Raw genomic sequence first — 13,241 nt, 5'->3', positions numbered from 1 at the left:
TCTAAGTGTAATTGAGCAGTTCATTTTTGTTCGTTATCTAAACTTTGCCATCTGCTGGAAAGCCTTTTAGTGACATTATAATTTAGTCCAGTTGGAGCTCAATTAAGGTTTTCTGACTAGTCTGTTATCATGTATTCACCAAACAAAAGCCTACACACCAAACCCTGGTCAGTTGTGTTGCTCAGTTTTTAAACAAGCGTCTGGAATCGCTGTGACAAGCCTACTGTGTTATGCTGGGAGTACATTTTAAGTGCTGTGGATTTAGTTTTTATATAGCAAACCAAGACATTTCTGTGGAAATTGACACCTTTCAGCTTCCTGAATGTTTATGACACAAACTGCCACGTGTATTTGAATTCCATTGTCATTTATCCCAGCAGGATGTACGATGCAGGGACAGGTGAGGGACAATACAGAAATACAGGAAAAGGCAGAAAAGAATATCCATAAACAATACAGGAAAGGCAGAAAAGAAGCTGCCCCCCGTTAAGAAACTCCTGTGTAGAGCTGCTGACCTGATGTTCCCCTGTAGTCAGGAGATGTTTGGGGTCTGTGCTGAGCAATTCCCAGTGCAGGCAGCTGTGAGGCAGTGGATGTCCCAAACTGCCTCGTTGTGTTCCTGCAGGATGGAGTGGATGGAACAAGCAGTTGCAGCTCTTCATCTGCACCTGGGGAAATGCACAGTGACTGCTCACTCTGGGCTGCTGTGTGCTCCAAGCTGCCCCTCTCTCACTGCCCTGTGTGATGGGAAGATTTTGGATTTAGCACACCTCTGTCAGGATGTAGCTCTGAGCTGTTACTGAAGCTTTGCTGTGTCTTGAAGTTAACGTAATTGAAGATTTTTTTTTTCCTGGTGTAATAGGGTATATTGTATAGTAATGCAAAATGATACATCATGCCCTATTGGACTAAAACTGTGAGAAAAATTGAGTCTTGACCTTATTTGGCCTTTTGAAAGGCCAGTAAGTCCTTTAGAACCACAGAAGCAGTATACTGTAAGATTTCTGGTTTCAGGAAACAGGAAGTTAAAGCCATAGAAACCTGACTCTTATGAATGTAATCAGGAACCTACAATATCATTTTGTGGATCTTCTTCATTTTAACTGAACCTTTTGATGGGAGCAGATTGCGAGTGCTGTGACTTTGTGATCATACTTTTCCGCTTGAAGTCCATAACAGCACGTACAGAGAATTCTCCTAAACTTTAAGAACCTATCCATACAAGCCTTTGTTGGTTCCCTGATACTTTATGACAGAAAGAAAGAGAAAAATCATTTCGGGCATCATGTTCACACAGTGTAACATCATCATGGCATAATGATGAACTAGGTTTTTTGGAAGAATCCAGCATGATAGAATATTTCTCTGGATAATTATCAGAGCAGTAGAAGAAACATATTTGTTTCATTCTGCTAAAAAGCCCTGAATTTATTGAAGTGTTGGTTTTTAGAGCTTTATGCTTGTGAGCTTGCTTTTCTTAAAAGAAATTTGGTAATGGTGAGTCTGTGAGGAGTTGGAGTTTTCATCTGCTATGTACCTAAGGCTGACAGACCCAGCTGAAGAGCCAGCAGTAGTGAAACCCCCAGGAGTTTCAGCCCATGGTCACTGGGCAGGTGCACATGAGCTCTGTGTCCTAACAGGTGCTCACAGTGACTGCAGAGTCCTTGAGCAGCATCTCAGACTGTGTCAGTCCTTCTGTGTGCTCTGGAGTGGATCTGTACTGTGTAGCCAGAATAAGAAATCAAATAAGGATTTGTCTGAAAATTTTAAGTATGCTTAGAAATATTCTGTAAAGGCTTCTTTTGTTTTATACAGCTGGTGGACTTTTTTATGGAAAAACAAGGGCCCAGAAGCTTACCAGCAATACCAGTATGGGTATGGTTGCCACAATACATCTGTGTATATAAAAATACTCTTGAAGCCATTAAATAAGGAGAATGTATAGACAGCTTATTTTTGGAGCTGCTGGCTGTCTAAAATAGAGACCTAATTGTCTTATGTGGCCAACATAGGTTGCCTTTTCTGATGAGCTTTTCTAAATGCTTAATTTATATACGAGTTCTGATTTGTCTTAAAAGGAATGGTATTTTTTCAAAGCTAAAATAACTCTCTAAAATAGAGCAGCAGGTTTTTCCTTCTTCCTCTTAAGTTTCATGTCTGATTTCAGACAGATTGGGCAAAGAGAGTGCTTCTGGCATACTTCACTTCTGTGGAGTAAAAAAATAAATAAATTGGTTCAAGAGCCAGAATGCCAGATCAGTATTTTATTTGTCCCATCTGGAATGTTGTTGCTGTTACCTGCTGCACTGTGCTGCTAAAATCAGCTGAGAACTTCAGAGATGTACTTCTGTGCCACACAAGAAGTGTGTATTTCTTTTTTTATCCTCTGACTACCACTTAGCAGCATAATGTGCAGGAAGTATAAATGTTGTTCTTTCCCATTCTGTCTCCCAGATGTAAGGGAGGGTTCAGGAAAAACACGTAATTCACGGTTGTTTTGTTTCCTGGAAATTTTTCTAGTCTGACCCAAAAAAAGAGCAACAATATAAATAAATGCTTTCTGCTTGCATTCAAGTGATTTGATATTGTGTTTAAATTACTCCTTGAAATCTCCATTTAAATTGGCAAAATTCTGCTGGTCATAAATAAAAGTCGGTAGAAGGCTGACCTGTGGGCTTTGTTGGGCTCTCTGATGGCTTATGCTGACAGCTAGGAGGATTGTATTCATAATAATTTCTACTTTCTGCAGTAGAGCACACTCTGCCCTGCTTTTCTGGCTTAAAAATTAATTGCATGTCGTGACTTGGAAGCTGTTAGTTTTCTCTGGTCTCTGCCAAACCGAGCTGTGAGAGCTGATTTTCATTAGGAAAATACTGGTGGTCTGCTTAAGTGTTCCTTAATTTCTTCCTCTTGAAGTTACTGAATGAAGAACTGGAAATCTGAACTAACTTCACTGCTCAGTAACCCAGCAGTGGAACAGTAAATACTGTCTTTTTTTCTTGTTCTGAAACCCTGGCACCAAGTGTCTCTTGCTGTTGTCTTTTCTTCACTGTTCCCTAAAACCCAGTGAGTTTGCCACTCATTAATTTAAGGAGGTTTTGAACTAATTGAAGTACAATATCTCAGCCCTTTGGGCTGAATTCATTGACAAAGGGCCATTTCTTTGTTAAATACATCTTCAAATGTAATTCTACTAAGCTTAGTTGGCTCAGTGAAAAAAATTGCAAAATCTCTCAGGGTTACACTTATTGAGCTAAATAAAGAGCTGGTAGGATTTAAGTCTCTTCCCTACCATCTGAAAGTAGTGCCAAGGTACTGTTTATCAGAAGATAGTAATAGTTCGTAAAATAAGATCTTTAGCCTACTTTTCGTATGTGTACTGATGATATTTGAAGAATTGTTTAGATGCCATAAAGTTGTGGTTTAGTTTAACTGTGTTCAGTATCAGAAACTAGTTAAGAAAAGATTTATTACTGTAGAGTGAACTAAAAAAGTAATAGAAAATGAATTTTTAAATTGGATTAAACTTATCAGTTCTGTTTGATTAAGCTTTTGGGAGCTACATTTATACAGGATAGGCTGAGCAGACTGAAAGAGAGGCTGTCACAAAAAGTAGATTTTTAGGAATCAGGGATCTTGGATTCTGTTCTCAATTCTGTCACTGACTCAGTGTAAGCCTCCAAAATTGCATGAGTCACTTAATGTCTCTGCCTCATTCACACTTCCTATAAAAGTGAGTATTACTTACATCATGCCCAGTGTTTGACAGCTTCCTTTGCATCTCCTCCTCCCATGTCATGTTTAAACCTTTGAAGTAATTTCCAGCAGTGTACAGAACTGTATCCAGTTTTATCTAAACTCTGTCCAGTATAGGTCTGTAGATGTGACTATCCCCAAAAAAGAGCTTTAGTGGGAAATTTCACTGTTAATGTTTGTTGTTAAATAACAATGAGTAAAACACTAGGAATTCAATTCATTTAATGCCACCATTCATCTGCATCAAAATCCTTCTTTACTATTTTTAATGCTTATATGCTATCAAACTTATTTAAAGGATCTTTTAAATTCAATCACAAGGATTTTCAGGCATTTCCAAACAGAGTAATTTAACTCCACTACTACTTATGTCCCTGATTTGTGTTCTACTGTTTGTTACCCATTTGCCACATCACATGTAAGAGCCCTAGTTCTCAAAGACTGAAGCTGACTTTTCTTTTTAAGGCATTTTTAGACCCTACAGAAATTATGGATGGAGAACACAATGTATTTCATTTTGGTTCACCTGCACATACTATCATTTCAGGTTGTTCTAGAGCTTCTGTAGTGATATTTTATAGAAGACAAGATGTAGTCTTAAGGAACATATGTATGTAAGGAATATATTTTTTTTCCAAATCATCATACTGTTTGTCACAGCAACTCATACTTCAAACAATTCCCTTTTCTTTTTATACTTTTCAGTGTCTTTGAAGTGTTTGCAAGCTTTTCTATATCCCATATACAAAGAAGAGTGGTCCTTGAAAAATGAAATTACTGATAAACATTCCCTATAGCCAAATAAACTTCATTTGAAGAAAAGCTGAGATTTGTATAGTATGCCTCAGCTGAAGAAAAACTGATAGTTGAGTAACACTTTGTTTTGGCTTTTTTCCTAACTGGCAATTACTTGATCTTAGGACATCCAGGACTGCATAAATATTTAACTAGCAAGGCCATGCATATGCGTGCATGCATTTAGTATCTAAAAATAGTTTTCCTTGAACAGGATTCAATTCTGACTTTTTACATGGAGCCAACTCTATGTGGAAAAATGAATGCCCTTTTATTGGCCAGCTAGAATTCCCCTTGCTTGGCACTACCTCTTTTCAGTACTATGTACTTCTATTTAGTCAGCAGCAATGTATGTAATCTATTTCTGGGCATGAAGGAATAAAGAACAGATGGCCTAGGAAATGCTTTTACAATTATTGGGCTTTTTCTTTAAAAGTAGTTTTGAATGCCGCCTAATTTTTCCAACTCCTTTTGCTGATTATTTCCACTTACCCTTCCTTAATTCTAAGTTAAACATAAAAATTGTGGAGTCAATATTTTTTAAATGTGGTATTTAATATGCCAGATTTCATTCATTTTTCTAGCCAAGAATTGACAGAAAAATACAGCACTGAACAAAACCTTAAAACCAAATTCGATGGCCTCAAGAGTACAGACAGGTACAGATTCTCCTGTGCCAGATAAGAATGTCGATGACCCACAGTTACATAGTGACTTTTTTATTCTGAGTTCAGATCAGTGACAAGCTTTTGAGAAAAGCAAGTATTGCCTTGTCTTGTTTTCGGCATGCTGAGAGTTGGTTACCAAGAGGCACATGGCAAATGCAGTGACTTGTTAGGGGAGGCCAGGTCTGAATTTCCATCCATAGATGTTTTTAGAGTGTGTAAATTGGATGGTAAGGGCTAAACTGCTGCCTGTAGAAACTGTTTCTTGCCAGAACAGGAATGGCAAAAGTAAAAGCTCATGCAAGGATTTTTTTCCTTGCTGACTCTGTTGACATCTGCTGACACTTCTGAGAGTGATGCCAAGTATTGAGAGCTGAGACTTTGTATAAAGTGGAAGCTGCCCTTGAGGAACCACTGGGCACCATCCACTTGTTCCACTGGCACCATCAGAGCAGTCATAGGTGATGATTTCTTCACTACCCACAGAGATGAAGTTTAAACTCAAGGATAATGGCTGAGTTCTGAAGGGAAGCACCTCTAATGCCATATGTCTCCTGCTAGCTAGGCATTGGCAAATGCAAAAATGAAAGCAGTTCATCTGTGAAGAGGTTTTACAAAGCTGGTGTGCTTTTAGGCTTTGCAGAGGTATCTGGAACTTACTGTAGAGTTTGCATGGTAGCAATTATAGAATGATTGAGAAGACGACTGGTATTACAACTGTAATATAGAGCATGATAAAACAGGTCTTGGTTTTTTATGTAGTATGTGGTGTCCAAACTCATTAGGAAAAGGTTACAAAGTTTTAAGGTAGTTCTTCTGAAGCTGGCACCTGATAAAATTTTTGTTTCATAAATTTTGTTAGGCAACAGTATTTCACGTATAGCTAATCAGTATATGCTCTCTTGTTGGCATTTGCCTTCAGTAGGTTTTATTCCAGTTTCTGATTGTCAATACAAGTTTCTCCAGGTAAATTTATGTTTTACTTATGAAACAACAGAGGCAAAGCTATTCTGAAAGATGAAGACAGACCAAGGAGGATTAAAATCACAGCAATATCTGTGAAGAGTAGTTGCAGTGGTGTCAGAGGCTGTTACTGAAATCTTTGGTCTTACTCTGCCTCGCTTACCTCCAGCAGCAGGAGTTTTGAGGCAGGATCTGTGCACCAGTGTCTGTAGCTGTGGAGGTGTTGAGGAGAAATTTTCCAGCATGCTGTACAGATGGAATAGCACCTGGCAGTTCAGCAGGAGTTAGTTATGATTGAAATGACTCTATCATTTGGTAGCAATATTTTGGTTCTCGTGAGGTGGTTACGTGAAGACAGGGTATTTGTGCCAGTGTTATTGCTGAAGAATGGAGCTGGGCAGCTGAGCTTGCTGCTCAGGATGTGCTGGGCACTGCTTTCTCTGGAACTGAACCACTTGGCTGCCTCTGTGTGCCCGAGGCTTTCTCACCTTTGTGAGCCTTCCTGCTCCCACTGTTCACCTGAAGGTTTCACATCCCAGCTTTTTATCAATATTTAAATATGTAATTATTTCAGTCATCTTGTTTCAAATTCTTAGCTCAGCATTTAGGTGGGGTAGCTGAGCTGGGGTGTCCTGCACAGGGCCAGGAGTTGATGATCCTGGTGTGTCCCTTCCAGTTTAGGATATTCTGTGGTTCTGTGAGACCTGGCTTACACAAGCCTGGGATGGGGTCTGTTTCTGCACAACTTGAAGAATGTTAAATTACAGATGGTTTATCATCTAGCGATGCCAGTGCAGCTGATCTTCAGTGAGTGGGAATTTGCTGGAGACTTCTGCTGCTACCTTTGTGGGGATCAGGCTTACACCCACAGCACACAGACAACCTTTGCCTCAAAAAGTTGAAATTTACAGTAGATTTTGGCAGCTATAGGAGTTGGAATTCAAATACAAACTCCTAGTACCAAGTTGTGCAAAAAAGAAAAAAAATCTTTTGAAGGTTTTAAATTCTTGCAATATGGAAAGTGTTTTGCTTGGTAAGATGGCTGCATAAATTTCAAGAAACACATTTAAAGTAATATTAACAGTATCTGTGCATACAGTTGTTTGTGGGGATAGTTGAATTTGTTGTTTGTTGATGAAATAATGCTTGTCTGTCTGGGTGCTTCTCAGTGGAGTGTTCACATAGATTGGTTATGTGACAGAGATGCAGGAGACCTCAGGGAAGTGAGACATCTGCAAATAAACAAACCTGTAGTAGCAATGTATTTGAAGAGGATTAGGGGTTCCAATAATATTTTTTTATTAAAAAGGGAGGGTAAAATGTTATATGTGTGTATACATGAACTTACAAAATAAAATTCAGAAGAGCTTTAAAGTACAGTGATCCCATCTCTGACCCAAAATACCTAAGCTATAAATCACTGGATTCCTGGAGAGTATTCTAGGAAGGTACCCCTGGATATTTGCTGTGACCATGTTCTTGTACTCACTCATTTTGCTAACTGCTGTTGATAAGGACGTACTACTAGATAGACTTAAAGCTACATAGACTTTTGGTTTGAGCTGTCCCTGTGTTCTGAGTGTCCTCCCTTGACATATGTATGTTTATTTGTTTTCACCACAATGTGTGGGGAGATTTGAAAGCTGAATTAGGTTATTGGTATTTTGGCATGTTGTTGGTGTGCTGTGGCTATAGGAGTTATCTCTATTGTAGCTCTGAACACCAGAGAGCAGAGGATGGTAACTGCCTGGTTCCAGCAGTTTCAAAGCTAGCCTGGAAAATCCCATCAGCATTACCTGCTTTTGATACATCTTCATGGGAAGTCATTAGTTAAATATCATAGGCCTTATGCTTTAAATCTCTTTAGTGTCCCCAGTTCTTCACAGGTCTGTGTAGAAATGGATTCTGAATTTCAGTACTATGTTGTGTTTTGTAATATCTGCAACAAAAAATTTGCTTTCCCCCCCACCCCAGAATAATGTAGTTTCTATTTTAACTTTTCAGTTTATTGTATTAGTTCTTGATGGGAAACTATTTCTGGTTATACATATGATTTCCTTTAGTTAAACTTTACATGTTGTGGTTTTTTTCTCACGTGTCCTTACATGGTTTGCTGTTATGAAGTTCTATTGCTCTTTATAAAAATTCTGGTGAATTCTGGTGCAAAGCCTGCAGCCATTATTCTAACGCCTTGGCCATGGCTGTGATTATATCAGCTAAGGGGCAGCCACTGGCTCTAGGCCAAGTAAAATAATTAGGAACAATCTAATTATTAGATGAAACAATGAGACAGGTGAAGAGCTTGGTAGTATTTCAATAAGTCTCTTAAATTCTCTTTACTCCTCCAAAAGCTCAGTTAGCAGATCGCTGTTTTTGCTGGAGATGGGCATGTTTGTATTCACATCATATTTCAAAGCTTAAGAGAATAAAATATTGAAATGCCATCCTCACATTAACCTTCCCTTTGCCAATTTAACTGGTTCTTAACCAAACTTATGCAAGTAGGTTTTACAAGTGTTCTTACTCATGTGTTGCTTGCTGTGTGTTTCCAGGCGTGCTGGCCTGTGCACCGGTAGCTCCCTCGGTGTGGGTTTTACCCCAGTAGGTCTGTCTGTCTGTAGAATGTTATGTCATCCATGGATTAGCTGTTTGCAAGCTTCCCTGTTACTAATCATGACATCTGCTTTGCAGAACCTCCTCAAGTCCTGTAGGTTTACAGGTCTGTAGAGCCCTGGAAGTTTTCACCTTTTTATATTCACCTTTGCTAGTAAGCATGAATATTAGTCTTTTTTAGAGAATATTCCGCTTGTTTGGGATTTTTTTTTTTGACTGAATAATTAAATTCTACAATTTGATTACTGTATTAAGTGTTTGGTCACTGCAGGCTATAGAACTTCCCCCTTCACTTTGTGTTGAGAAGTTTAATCCGTTTTGAACGGGGCTTACAAGTGGAAGAGCTATTGCTTTTGTAACTTTTTTTCAAAAGCTTTCTGCTTCTGTAATAATAAGATTGTCACAGTAGCAAAACCAGCTCAGGAAGGAATGACCCTCAGAACATCTGATTGGCCAGCCAAGAACCAAAAACAAATGTCTAAGGAAAAAGCTGGAAATGTTGATCAGAGTGTATGTTACACTGGTGACTGGGTAATCAAACTGGTCATCATTTCATCAGGATTTTTTTTTCTCCTTTATACTCTTCAGATTAGATCTTCGAAATTAAAAAAAAAATCCTTTGAAATTCTGTTTTGTCTTCAACAGTGCCCTTAAAGATAGTCGTTTCCCCCCAATGACGAGGGATGAGCTGCCACGGCTTTTCTGCTCAGTGTCTCTACTCACTAACTTTGAAGATGTGTGTGACTACATGGATTGGGAGGTAAGAATGCCAGATATCTTTCATGAAAATGAACATCTGTAGCTGAAGTAACACTTCAAATGATCTACACGTATTAGTGTAGCTGTCACTGTTTTGCACTCTGTACACATGAGTAGGTGCATAGATTCAAAAGACACTTTTTGATAAAACTATCATCACCTCAAGAGTCTGAGCCGTGCAAATAGAATAAAGTTGTGGTTTTGCCCATAAAGACACTCAGAGTGGTCTGCATGGGTGTCTTGATGTCTAAGACTCCATTAAGGAAGGTGTTGTCTGAGCAAGGCTGTCCTGAGGTCTCATTTACAGCATCTACCTGGTAGATCAGTCCCTTGACTCTGGAAAGGGCTGTTCCAGTACAGAAGTTAACAGTTTGATGTGTACTTCCAGAAACAAAATGCACAAAATTGCAGTCCCAGAACAAGCTGCTTCATTTAGCTTGTAGAGACATTCATCTTCCCCCAAACTTGGTTTACTTTCAGAGTGAGTGTCCTGCGCAGCCCTCCCAAAGCCTTTGTACAGTGAGGCCACAGAAATCACTGCTCTCACACTGCTTACGCATGGAGCTGAATCTGTTCTAATTGCCAGGTTCTAGGAAACCTGCATGCATCCTCTTGGAACAGCAGCATAAAAGAGATTGAAAAGCACATGCTGACGTGTGTATGACAGTGTATGCTGATGGAAGTGCTAGTCTGTAATGTTCTTTTCCCCAAACAATTTAGCATTAGATGCTTGGAAAAAAACAAGGTACTTGACTAAAGATGAACTGCTCATCTCGGTCATCATGTTGCATTTCTCATTCCGCTTTGAATCTATTTTTGAGTGGACATAAGAAGAATTTTGAAATTGTCATAGAATTGCAGACATTATAATGCCAGAGACACCACAAAAGCTACAGTATTTTCCTTTAATAATAACTTAGCCTGACTAAATATTTAGAACTTCTTAGGAGAAAAAGAGACTTTCTGTTGTATTTAAAGATAAAAAATGTACATTCAGTAGCTTTTCCTTAAGAAAAAGCTGAAAGCAAAGCCCGAGTTCAAAAATCCACTTTCCCGTGGAAAGACTGGTTTTAGCTTTGTTCCTTGGGCAACTGCTAATTCATAACTAATATGAAAAAAAGGAGGCTTTTACTTTCTATGCACTTTCTATATTTTTCTGCAGAACTTGTGGGACTTTAACAACAGTGTAAGTAAGCATAATGCTGAACTGTAGTGTTTCTGAATTCTGATTGATTTTATGGATTCTTACAGTTGTTCTTATTGGAAACCCCTGACTTACAAGGGAAGAAAGCAGAGGTCAAAAATATAAAAGGCCTTGTGTTGCTTAGTTGCTCTCTCCTATTTCATTTAAGGTTTTCTAGTGATAAGTTGTTAAAACCCTTCATAAATTCCTACAATTGTAAGAAATGGTCACAAACTTGGTTTCCATACAAAAAGACCCAGAGGAGGGGGATGCCATATAAGTATGACATTATAAAATTTGTGGTTGTTAGTCCTTAAAAGAGTGATTCATCACTGTGTGAGCCTGGCAGTGGGATAGCTTATGTCACCCATGTGTCTTTTAAGAGAGCTGCAGTTATGCAATATTAATGGAAAAAGGACATTTCAGGATTCTAGAGTATGATGTAAAGAGTCTACATCTGTCATCTGTCATCTCCTGTCATGCTGGGATCATCCTGAAAAACATCAGCCTAGGTAGGAGTCCTTGCTTTTGTAGGTGTGCTGCTGATGATCTTGTGGGAGCCAGGTCAGCAATTTGCTGACACAGGTCACAATATTTCAAAATTACCAATTCAGACAAGTCAGTGCTCTCAGAGACTTAGAGACAATGTCATCTGAAGTCAGGAGTGAAGCTGTCTGAGACAGCTCAGGAGTATCTTCTCTGTGCTGAAGCAGAGTGATGGATGTTTTCTCACATTAAAAAATTACCTTCCCAAACAAAATGAATTAATATTTCAGCTTCAAAAAGCAATGTGAAACCCTTAGTGGCAGAAACTTCCTTCAAGTCAACAGGAGATCTGTGTGAATTCACTGCTGTTAGTTCCCCCATGACTTCTCAAATGACTGCGTTTTCATCTTTTATAAAAGTAATTAGAGGAAAGTACACATCCTTAAAGGACCACTTCAATGCCATGTTGACAAGGATGCTTTCTGAAATATAACTTAGCATTCCTACATACCTGTGACTTTGTCTGAGTTGCAGTGCTGAGCAGATGTAGGGCTTTGAAAGGAACACTGTGAGTGTAGGAGCTGCATCTCCAGTTCTGCTTCTCAGAGCCCATGACAGACCAGTGTGGCCCAGTTGCTGCTGGGATGGAGCTGCACAGTTGCACAGCCTTTCCACCTCAGAGAAATAGACAGCATGAAAAACTCAAAGATGTGATGGGTTTTGGTGATACTACTGCTCTTTTATTAAAGATCAGACAGCAAAGGACTAGTTACAAGGTAAGTCATAAAAGACCATTTATTTTTAAACATGTCCTATTGATAGCAGTCGTTCCTTCCCTACATCAACTAATTCAGACCTGCTGATTCAGATCCTCTCCTCATTTTTTATTAGGAGATCCTAAAGCATTGCAATTGTATGTAATTATAACAAAGAACTTTTTTGCTAGACTTGAGCAGTAGCTCTTCCTTAAAATACCTTGAGAGAGCTCTTTGCCCCAAAGTTGCTGTTCTTAGTAAAGTAAAATGTGCAGAATTGTACATGCTGTCTTGATACAAAAGGCCTTTAACCTGTGTGCACTGGTTTAAATATTAGCTTAAATAGCTGTAGCCAATAATGTTGCCTGAAAGGCAGCTTTTCATTGTTGACAAAGTGGGAATATTCAGGAGTTGTGAAGTTCTTTCCTGCCTGCAAGTGCAGCGACGCCAGTGGCTCTCAGCTTCTGTTCTGTAGAACTGACAAGAAAGTCTGGATCTCAATATGTTATTCTCTTTGGACAACATGCAGTGATTCCATATATGTGAATGAATGATTATGCTTGACATGAAGTAGAGAACAAACCTCCTGAGGAGTCTTTTTCCTCTGTTATTAAATCAGAATGTAGTATTGGGATGCTACTATAGATGGTCAGAAAGAAGCCAGTATATTTGCTGCAAATGTGGGGCTAAAAAGCTGTGGAATTGAGCTAATGCCAAGTGGGATCAGCTTCAAGAAAGTAGCAATAGTCACTTAATCTGAAGGTTTCCATTTCCAAAACATTTGTGTGCAACTATTTCCATAGTATTAGTCAGATAAATAAAGGGGAAAGTTACTGTTCTGTTGTATCACAAGAAATACTTTGCAAGTTCTAAGCCAGCTTTTTTGCCGGAAAAAAAGGAAAAAACCTTTTTTCTAGGTTGGTGCAGAGATTGAGGTGACAAAAGAAGGGCTGTCCCTAACCCAGAGCAGGGTGTCAAAGTGCCACTGGCACATGGGCGCGGGCTGTGCAGCAGGTCTGGGATGCAGAACACAGAAAGTGAGTGGACAAAAGGAACAGGCAGATGCTTGTTCCTGTCACCAAGGGGGTGTTGCACTGCTCCAGCTCTGGAGCTTTCCATGTAGATTCTCTGTAACCGGCTCTTTGTTAGCTGCTTTAATGTATTTCTGAACAACTGTTTTACAATTAAACTAATTAGTGGTGATTGCAAGTAAATAGCTTACAGATTTCAGTGCAGTAGATATAACCAAACAGAACCATTATTTAG

The 13,241-nt window shown here is 39.0% G+C and overlaps 1 protein-coding gene across 1 annotated transcript in view; it reads left to right on the top strand.

Moving 5' to 3' along the window:
* Nucleotides 1–13,241, top strand: part of AMMECR1 (AMMECR nuclear protein 1) — a 72,718-nt gene that overhangs the window by 47,290 nt on the left and 12,187 nt on the right. Inside the window, 1 exon segment of the mRNA XM_030968001.1 lies at nucleotides 9,438–9,552. Within this exon segment, the coding sequence (XP_030823861.1) occupies nucleotides 9,438–9,552 (115 nt within the window).

This window comes from Camarhynchus parvulus, chromosome 4A (genome assembly GCF_901933205.1).
Source record: "Camarhynchus parvulus chromosome 4A, STF_HiC, whole genome shotgun sequence".
In the NCBI taxonomy this organism is placed as follows: Eukaryota; Metazoa; Chordata; class Aves; order Passeriformes; family Thraupidae; genus Camarhynchus; species Camarhynchus parvulus.
This window is presented reverse-complemented; position numbering and strand designations above follow the sequence as displayed.